General features: G+C 56.4%; 2 protein-coding genes across 2 annotated transcripts in view; one reads left to right on the top strand and one right to left on the bottom strand.

Moving 5' to 3' along the window:
* TMEM163 (transmembrane protein 163) overlaps window positions 1–1,246 on the top strand; it is a 255,429-nt gene extending 254,183 nt beyond the window's left edge. Inside the window, exons 7-8 of the mRNA XM_013007047.2 lie at window positions 326–467; window positions 1,025–1,246. Coding sequence (XP_012862501.1) covers window positions 326–467; window positions 1,025–1,085 — 203 coding nt within the window. The 3' untranslated portion in view covers window positions 1,086–1,246. The remainder of the gene's footprint in view (window positions 1–325; window positions 468–1,024) is intronic.
* A 7,635-nt stretch (window positions 1,247–8,881) lies between these two features.
* MGAT5 (alpha-1,6-mannosylglycoprotein 6-beta-N-acetylglucosaminyltransferase) overlaps window positions 8,882–9,733 on the bottom strand; it is a 416,629-nt gene continuing 415,777 nt past the window's right edge. The window contains exon 16 of the mRNA XM_045287418.1: window positions 8,882–9,416. Within this exon, the coding sequence (XP_045143353.1) occupies window positions 9,218–9,416 (199 nt within the window). The 3' untranslated portion in view covers window positions 8,882–9,217. The remainder of the gene's footprint in view (window positions 9,417–9,733) is intronic.

The raw sequence follows: 9,733 nt of genomic DNA, 5'->3' as shown, positions 1-9,733 counted from the left end.
CCTACCCCGATGCAGCCCTGGGTGCTGGAGCAGCCGTGTGGAGACCCCTGCCAGCGCTGAGATGCTTACACACTCACTCGCCTTTCCTCCTGCAGTCGGCATCATTGTGTCTGTTTTGTGAGATGTAGGCAGACTTTGTGGATTGGTGTCGGACATATGGGTTAATGTTGGACTTGTGGGCTTGGGGAGCACTGGGTTGGGATGTTTTCTTGATGCGCACTTACCCTTTATATAAAAGTCTCTCTTATCCATGCGTCTCTGTGGATTTGTTTCTCTAAAGTCCCCAGACTCACACAGTGGTTGACCCGGTTTGCTTCCTCTGCAGGGTTTAATTCCCTCGTGGGCGGCGTGATGGGCTTCTCTATCCTCCTGAGTGCGGAAGTCTTTAAGCACGACGCGTCAGTGTGGTACCTGGACGGCAGCATCGGCGTGCTCATCGGCCTCACCATATTTGCCTATGGGGTCAAGTGAGTCTCGACCCCATCTTCACTTTCCTCTAGGCCTGGAGCGCCCCCTCTCCCCCACCCCACGCCCAATATGACTCCGCTTGACAATGAAAGTCACGTCCCCACCGCGGCCCCAGGAGGCAGGGGTACCACATCCAGTGCCCGGAGGCGACGACAGCGGGGTTCACAGAGGCAGAGCGTCACTGAGGGGTTGGCCGGGGGTGGCGCTGCCAGTGGTGGGATGGGCACTGGAGACGACAGCTGTTGGATTTCTTTTGCGGGTTTGAAATGAACTTGTTTGTCCCTGGAGACCCCCCCCCCGGCCCGCTCCAATGGGGCTTTTCCTCCTTTATCAGACCAATATTTAGATCTCAGGAGTAAGGAATCTGGAAGGTTCTTTGTTTCTTTTTGAGGCAATGAACGTGCCCGGAAGTTGGGACCCCCCTGACGGTGACAGGCCGCTGGATTGCACATATTAAAGGGGAGGGGGTTTATGATGTGTGAATGACAGAAGAACGGGCTGCGGGCCCAGGTGTCGCGGTAACATCTGCCCCGCCCCCCCACCTTCCTCTTGGCAGACTCCTCATCGACATGGTGCCAAGGGTGAGGCAGACTCGCCACTACGAGATGTTCGAGTGACCAGTGGAGGCCCGGGCCATCAGCACGAAGAGCCAACAAGGTTTCCACGTAGGCGGACGGTGCCAACACGTAACTGAGTCTCATTTCTGTTCTGGAAGTTTCCTTTCCGTTTGTCCTGCCGGGAGGAGGTCTGTTCATCAGGTCCTCTGCACTACTCCGCCCCCCCCAACACACCCCTGCCCCTGCCATCACACCAGGAAAGCCGCATGAGAGGGGCCGGGGGACCCTGTTCCACACCCCGGCCAGGACAGACAGGCTCTAATTTTCTGGAGTTTAAATGCTCATCTAGCCGATGGGATAAGACCCCGAGTTGGCAGCAAGTTCTCCCGGGGCCCTTGCTGAAGCCTGAGCAGGGCCAAGCCCTCTGGGCTCTGGGGATTGGGCTAGGGGGCTCCTGAGTTCCAGAGTCTCCTCTCTGGGCAGATTTTGGGGGGGAAGACCGCACCCTCTCACCCACCCTCCCCCGAACGGTCAGTAGGTCACTTCCTGATTTCGATCGCCGTAGTCCGTTCATTCCATCCTGTTTCGCTACGCCCAAATCTTTACAGATGTGTTCCCAAGGAGAGCATCCTCTTTTTAAAGTACTTAGTAGGTGACGTATGAGCTTTGCATGGACGAACCGGCACACGGCCCCTTCTTGTACATTCAGAAGCTGAACATAAAATGTGAAAAAACCCAAACAGGATCCATGTTTTGGAGAGACGTGAAGCTGTAGTTGCTTTGTAATAAATACTGCTGTACTCTCGCCGTGTATCGACATGCTCCGTGGGGTGGTTGTGGTATGTGGCAATCCGCCACCAGCGGCTGCTTCCCCTGCGAGGAGCCAGGCATGGTCCCCCCACCCCCATCCCCGACCGTTGTACCAGTACAGAGATTCCCTAAAGCTGTCCCCAGCCCACCAAGCCCTGGCCCTCCAGGCCTGCTGCCCCTCCCTCCATGCAGTGTCCGACCACTGACGACGTGACCTGTGTTTGTATGACGTGGGGACGTGGTCTGTGAGAGTTGTCACCACATGTTACCAGCACGCGGGATCTCTGTCATGGACAGTTCTTGGTGCAGTGGAATTGAGACGGGGGGATCATGCAAGGCTGCTGGGTGGCCTTCGTGACCCGTCTGTAGCCCTGTCCTGGGCACGCTCACTGGGTGACGCTGGCACCTCTGGGAGGCAGACTTCGGTACTGCTTCTGGCTGGTCCAGGAAGATGCTTGCTCTCTGGGGCCACTGAACCTTGGTACCGTCTGATGCTCACTGTGGGAGGTTGCTCTGTTTCATGGAAAGAAGACCGCGTGGACAGCGAGCGTGGGGAATGCAGGCTCCTGTGTGAAGCTCGGGGAGGGAACAAGGCCCCCCTGTATGTGCTCTGCTTCGCTTGGCGTGCTCTTAGGGATTGGTGTTATGCGGAACACCAATGGGGGAGGTGTGGGCTCCTTTCCAGCAGGGGCCAAGTCTGATGACCTCCACTGGCTCCAGTGCCCAGGCCCACACCAGGCGGTCACGCCCCTCAGGGGCACCACGGACTGGACCTTGCAGGCACTCGCCTGCTTATGTGCTCATTACTAGGGTTCGGGGTGGTGCAGACCGTGAACTCAGCCCCCAGAGGTGGAGGTTTGGATTCCCTTAGGGATGCCATGGAAGACAGGCCTGGCAGGTTGTTTCCCCCACAAACTCCATCCTCGCAAACCCGGTGGCACAGTTCTGCTGACACAGGACTGCCAGGAGTCTGGTGGGGCCCGTGGCAACTGGTGACCTCAACCATAGCCCTCCCTGCTGTAGTGGTTAGGCGTTGGGCTGTCATCTACATGGTCAGCAGTTCAAAACCACCATCAGCTCCATGGGAAAAAGACCGGGCTTTCTACTCCAGTAAACAGTTATGGTCTCGGAAACCCACAGGGCATCGCGTGAGCCAACAATAGACTCGATAGCAGCACGTTAGTTTTTTGGGCGGAGTGACACTGACCAATAAGCCTGGTTCAGTTACTTTTTTTTTGAGGGAGGGAAGGGAACCAATTCAAGGTCTGCCTCCCCCCTTTTGATTTTACTGAGGTCTCTGACAATTCTTCTTACAATCCATACATTAATTATATCAGGCATATTTATCTGTACATGTTGCCATCATTCTTTTCTAGATAATTACTCTCGATTGAGCCCTTGGTATCAGCTCCTCCGACCCCCCTCCCCGCCCCATGACCCCTTGATAATTATAAATTATTATTTTCATATCTCACATTGACCTCTGTCTCCCTTCCCCCTGAAGGAGTGTAGTTGTGTGCCGATCATTATGATTGGTTCCCCCTTCTTCCCCTCCCCCCTTTCTCCCTACCAATCTGGTATTGTTCTTCTCGCTCCTGTTCCTGGATTCCGTGTCATGGGCTTCCATCTCTTATCTACACCTGTGTACATGCTCTGGTGTAGTCCAAAGTGAGACGCAGCACTGGGGTGGTCATGGTGGTGGGGGGTGAGGAAGCCTCAAGGAACCAGAGGAATATTGTGTTTCATCGGTGCTTAACCGCACCCTGGTGACTCATCCCTTCTCTGTGACCCCTTTGTGGGGGATGTCCCACTGTCTACAGATGGGCTTTGGGTCTCTGCTCCGACCCCCCTCGTTCTCAATCATATGGGTAGTTTGTTTGTTAAGGGTCTTCTGATGGTCTGGCCCCGTTTTCAACCTATTTCAGTAGGGAGTTTAAGGGGTTTTTTAATCTGCTACAGTGTACACGTGTCTCAGTGCAGGTCCCTGCTGGGTGGCCAGGGCAGAGGAGGTGTTCTGAGGTTAGTTTGGGTGGGGGTGATGGACAGCGGGGCCTAGCCCAAACCACACCCACGGCCACCAAGTTGGCTCTGACTCCAAGTGGCCCTGGATAGGGTTTCTGAGACTGTCAATCTGTATGGAAGCAGAGCGCCTCATCTCTCTCTCAAGGAGGGACTGGTGGGCTTGAACCAGCAACTCTGTGGTTAGTAGTCTAGCGCTTCTCCCAAAGCACCACCAAGCGGTCTCACAAGCAGGAATACTCAACAGTAATCCAAGCCCCCCGCATTTTCAATACTGTGTTATACAGCGTGGCCGTGGCTGGTGGAGGCCTGTCTGTGCTGCTGCTGGACAGCGGCTGTTTGCTCTTTGTGGGACCCTGTCCCACCCACCCATTCACCCACTCACCTCCCCCCAAAAACCACTTCCGCCTGTCACACAAGAAAAGTTTATTGAAAAATAAAGTTCTCCCTGTTCTCTCTACAATGGTGGGAAACAAAGCAGTGCTCTCTAAGCCGGTACAGTACATGTGGACAGAGACACCTTGGCTTGCAGAATCCTGCGCTACTGAACCCCAGAGGCGAACAAGACAGAGGAGATCTGCCCCGAGCTGAAAGACACCGGGGCTGTGACAGCCACCACAGAAGGGGGCCTCCATCCCCGCTGGCCTTGACGGTGACATGTCTGTCCCAGTGGTACTTGAGCAGGGGCAGTGAGACAGAGGCGGCAACAGGTGCCGATGCCCACCCTCGGGCACAGACACCGCCAGCCTGCCTGCGGCCACTCCCCCGGAGCTGCCCCCTCGTTCCTTTCCTTAGCTGCGCCCGCCTCTCAGCTGAAACGTACCTGTGTCGTGCGGGGCCGGTGGGAGGAGACAGTGTTAAGATGCCACCAGTTCTGGGATAAGTGGTGCTTTGAAGAAGGTCAATTCCGATCACCCCCGCCCCGCCCCCCCCAGAGCTGTGTATTCAGAAGACAATTCAAAGGGATTTGAAGGAGACACTGGTCCCCCGCCCCCCCAATATTCCACAACGAAAATAACTATCCAGAATCATACGGATGGGATAGAAGACAAGACGAAGTTTGCCAAGGAAATAAGAGGTCACCATTCCCCCCCGCCCCCCAATACACCAACTAATAAAAGACCAGAAATCAAAGCCACTGCCACCCAGGTGACTCGGCCTCACAGGGAGCCTGCATGGTGACAGAGTGGGCTGCACCTCAGGGTGTCTGAGGCTGTACATCTTTGTGGGGCACACAGCCACATCTCTCTCCCACAAGAGGGACCTGACCGCCCTGGCGGCTGGCAGACCGACACTCATCCCATTACACCACCAGGGCGCGTCCAGCACATCCCGTAACTGAGCGTGAGGAGGTTTGGGGACATCTCCCTAGGAGCTGTTCTGAAGAAGGCAGGGCCCCCGGCTGCACTAGGACAGCACCTCCAGGGGGTCATCTGCAAGCTAGGCATCCCCAGGTTGGACTGGGGCCCAGGAGGGTTTCCTCCAGAGCGGAGTCTGATGGGAACCTCCCTGTGAGAGTGGCCCGGCTTGGGCGGCTGAGCCCCGTGGAATAGCGGAGCCCCACGTGTCTCCGGTACATAGCACACAGAACCAACAGACTGGCTGAAGGGATTCAGTCCGCCAGACAACTCATTTTAAGATCTGGGTCAACATGTTCCTCAGAAGCCCTTGAGCGGTCCAGGAGACAGGACGGGGGTGTGGCCAAGGGCCCCCTGGACTTGTCATCGCTGCACTTGCGTGCTCCCCGACTTGCTGGTGTGGGGCTAAGCCTGAAGTACTGGGTGAGTTGGGGCTACAGCAAGGCAGGGACGGGGGATTCCGACGATACCTCATTCTCCCGGAGTCACACTTTCAAGTCGGTCTGATGTCTGAACAGCAGGGAGTGAGGTCAGCTCATCCCCACGTGTCATGAAATGCTCGTCCCGAGCACATGGGACACTCCGCGGGTTTCCTGCGCACCAGGCCCTGGGATGAACCCTGCGCGCTAAGAACGGAACATCTAATATCTAATTAGGCCTTTTGCTAAAAAATAAGACCTCTACCCAAAACACAAATCAACTCCGTCTGCTCCCTCCCCGTCCTACCCCCACCCCTTTTTGTTGAAGCCAGCGAGAATGAAAAGCGCCCTCGTAGCTTTGGGGAGCCCCTGCCTTCCTCGCTGACCTGGAACAGAGACAATGCCCAGCAGCCTCCTCAGGACGGATGGGGGTTAGGATGAAGCCAATATTCAAATGAGAATACTTTCAATAAATAAAACAATCCAGGCTTGGGCCAGTAACACACACAACAGAGCCTGTCGTTAACAAAATAAACTCTCTCTTTAAATCAAGAATTTCTGGGCATGTAAGTGGGAGGTTCCTAATTATATCTACAATCTAGGTAAACCACCTCAGAAAAACGGGGGGCCTGGCTTGGTCTGGTTCAGCAAAGACACTCTTTCAATCCTGCTCTCGCCAGCGAGCCATGTCCTTCTGGGGTCTCTGCTCCCAAAAGGGGGGGCAGTGATTCACCTCCATGAAACCTCACATCCACTAAGGAAACACAAATTAGGCAGGGGGGGCACAGTCACCCCCCTGGAGATGATGCCAGACAGCCCAAGTGTTTCTGATGAGGCCCAGCTGCTCTGGTGTCTTGTCTGAGCCGCTGCGCCGACCGGGGGGCCACGCCCTGGTCTCTAGGCTGGAGTTGGCCACCGTTCTTTAAACAGCACCCGTTCCGAGAGTCACCCCCAAAGAAAAGAGAAAAGGCACATCAGCGAAACAATAAATATCACCAAAGACACAGAGGACAGCTCTACTAGACACAGTGTACGCAAAACGGGCACGTTATCCAAAGCAGTGACAGGACCACCCATCCAAGGCCATGGCCAAGAGGGTCTCCGTTTGTACATGTGCAAATCAAACTGCATACACGAGGGGGGAAAAATGAGGGGTTTACTGGTATTGAAGAAGTGTTTCTCCGTGTTACCTTTCCAAGGTAGGCATTCTCTTTGAGTAAGTTACATCAATGTTTTCCTGCAGGATTTGTTTTGTAAGAGCTTAGGGTCACCTTGGGGAAGAAGATAGCCAAATTTCACTTAGGGAAAAACAAACCAAAACGAAACCTGAAAAGACCAAGAAAGATATGTGTATAGCCGAGAGAAGATTGAGCCCCCCTGAAGACATCTCTCCCCTTGGGTCCGTCATCGATTTAGGGTTCTAACAACACGGGCGCAGCAAGATGGCTGCAGGCTCCCGGCTCCCCTCAAGGCCGTTGGGGCTTAGTCTTCTCCCAGATTAAGCCGAGGGGAGGGATATTCCTCCCCCAGCACTGTCTAAATCTAGCCCAGTCTGAGGAGGCCCGGAGCCTGGATTCCCTCCAGGATAGTACCCCTAACAATGCAGTGTGGGTGGGTCTGCCCCAGAGCAGCAGCCCCAGCAGCCCACTGCCAGGGCCGGAGGCAGGAAGAGGATTCAATTACTGGGGTAGACCATGGGGAAGGGGCCCTTGGGTCCTGACTCCCAGAAGGGGCAGGGGAGCTGAGAAGTCAGGATGGCCTGTTGGTCCCAGAGCTCAGAGAGAGCTCACACACCATTCTGAGAGCTTCGAGTACAAAGGGCAGGCACACATTCTTTTCACAGCACTTGGCTCCCCAGCCCCCTTTCTTACTTAGTCCCTGAGCTGCTCGCAACAGCTCTCTGCTCAGATGCAGTAACCCAGCCTCGCCTGGGAAATCAGGTGGGGCCCACTGGCTCCCCCTGCCGGTCGCATGCCAGTACTGCCATCTTCAGTGTCTGACGTTCTAGAAAGGGCCCGGGAGGGGGCAGCAGCAGCCAGGGGATAACAGGCCCAGGGGAACCAGAGCTGCAAATTCCCACACCCAGGGCTCAGCCAAGGAAAAAGCGCTTCCTAAGGGCAAAGTTGCCCATTGTTTCTCTTCCCAGAAAGTGCCCTCGCAATGTTATACGAACACATGCACCCAAATGGCCAGGCAGGCATGCACCTCTCAACCAAGGCTTCCTTGGGCATCTACCCTGCTCATTGCTGGGCCAAGGCCGAGACAGTTCTCAGATGGGGCCCTGTACCTCTAAGCCACCCATCAGTGTTCTCCATGGCAGATGTGCTCAGGAACCACCCTTCCCAGGCTTCTAGAACTGGAGGTACAATTCAGACCCCTGAACAGTGTGATTTCCATCTTGGGGCAAAGCCCACCATTCCTGACTTGGAGGCTGGTCCCCCTGAAGCCACGTCATTCCTTCTCTCCCTGGCTGGCTGGGCCCCACTGGCCTCAGCCCCAGGACCAGAGCTGTCAAGTGCTCCCAGGACAATGTAGGCCTTGCCCAGTGGCAACCTCCAGTTGAGACCCCAATTGGCTAGCGTCCTGACAACGCTCAGAGCTGCCCTGGGAGGGGCCGGGTTCTGCCCAGACAAGGCACTCAAAACCACAGTGCAGGTCACAAGGACCGCTGACAAGGGGGCATCAGCCAGAGTGCGGAGGGGCGCGGCATGCGTACCGAGTGGACCCCGGTCACCCGAAGCCCCTAGAGGCCCCAAGGTAACTAGCTAGCAGCTCTTCTGTCCTGCCTATTCACCTTCTTGTGGCATCAGGAGAGGGTGGATTTAGCACAATCTACTTAGCGGGTTCCCAGAGCCTGTGTCTCCTTTCCAGGGGGGCTCTAAGCAGAGGGGAGGGCTGGGGGTAGGGAGGGGAACCCAGGGGCTCTAAGCAAGAGGGGTGGACTGGGGGCCTGAGTGGAGGGGCCAGTGACCCCATCCCGGTTTCGGTCCCTGGCTGTCCCCACGATGCCTTGGGGTGTTTGACTTTGTTTTGAAAGCAAGTGTTAGCCTTGAGGAGTTAGATTCTCCCTGAGGAACCAGGGTGCACCAGCCCCAGAGCTCACTGTGCCCGCTTCCTCTGCCCCCTGCCCTGGCAGACAGGGCCAGTGCCTGGCGGTGGGGCATCGAAGAAGAAACAAGACTTGTGATCGGCCCTTCTCCTCCCTCCCCAAGGCCCCTTCCCTCCCACCCAAATAAATAAATTAATGGGTTCAGGAATGCTCCCCCAGGAAGTTCTTCCAACCTGCGCCTTTCTCCCTGTAGCTGCTGCTATTTTCCAATCGAGTCCCCAGAGTTCCCTTGTCTCCAGGGGCAGCCCCCCTGACACGGTCCCTGCAGTTGTTCCTCAGGAAAGGTCAACCCGCTGCGGCCGGCTCCCGGGCTGGCGTCCGTGGAAGCGCCTCGGCTGTGGTGGTCTGAGGACCGCAGGAGCTGTGCCCACCCGAGACCCTCCACCACACAGATCAGGGCTGGCGAGGCCCTGAAGGTCGCCTGCCAGCCCCTTGGCCACTGTCCTCCCCAGCAGCACTGGTCCGGGCCCTTGGCCACTATAGGCAGTCTCCACAGAGCGCCACCTGGCCCTTGATGAAGTCCCGGCACGGGCAGATCCTCTGGTGTTTGGGGTGGGCGCCGGCGCAGCTGAAGAGCAGCAGGTCCCCTTGAAACACACAGTGCTTGCTCTTGGGGTCAAAGGAGGGCACCAGGATGTCCTTGGCCAGCTCGGAGCTTTGGCAGATCACCTTGTACCTACAGAGGGAGAGAAGGACATGTGGGCTGGAGACACCTTGACCTTCCTCAGGGGCAGGGGCACGCAAAGCAAGGTCCTCCTGCTTTCGAAATGGAATGGAGCTCGCGCGCTGGCCCAACAATGCCCCGACTCAGGGAATTGGCACCAAGGTGGGGTGTGGGTGAGGCCTATGTGCCAGACAAGCCGGGGGGATCACTCACTGTGCGCGGTCGGTCCCAGTGAGAAAGCCGGCGCTTTCCCAGTGCTTACTCACCACGCAGGGGAGGACGCACATCTGTGGCATTTGGTGCTGTCACAGAACCAGAGAGGATGTGGT

Source organism: Echinops telfairi, unplaced genomic scaffold, assembly GCF_000313985.2.
Source record: "Echinops telfairi isolate 266 unplaced genomic scaffold, ASM31398v2 ScPeMD7_15;HRSCAF=58, whole genome shotgun sequence".
Taxonomy (NCBI): Eukaryota; Metazoa; Chordata; class Mammalia; order Afrosoricida; family Tenrecidae; genus Echinops; species Echinops telfairi.
The sequence above is the reverse complement of the archived record's forward strand: the minus strand, read 5'-3'. Positions and strand labels throughout refer to the sequence as shown.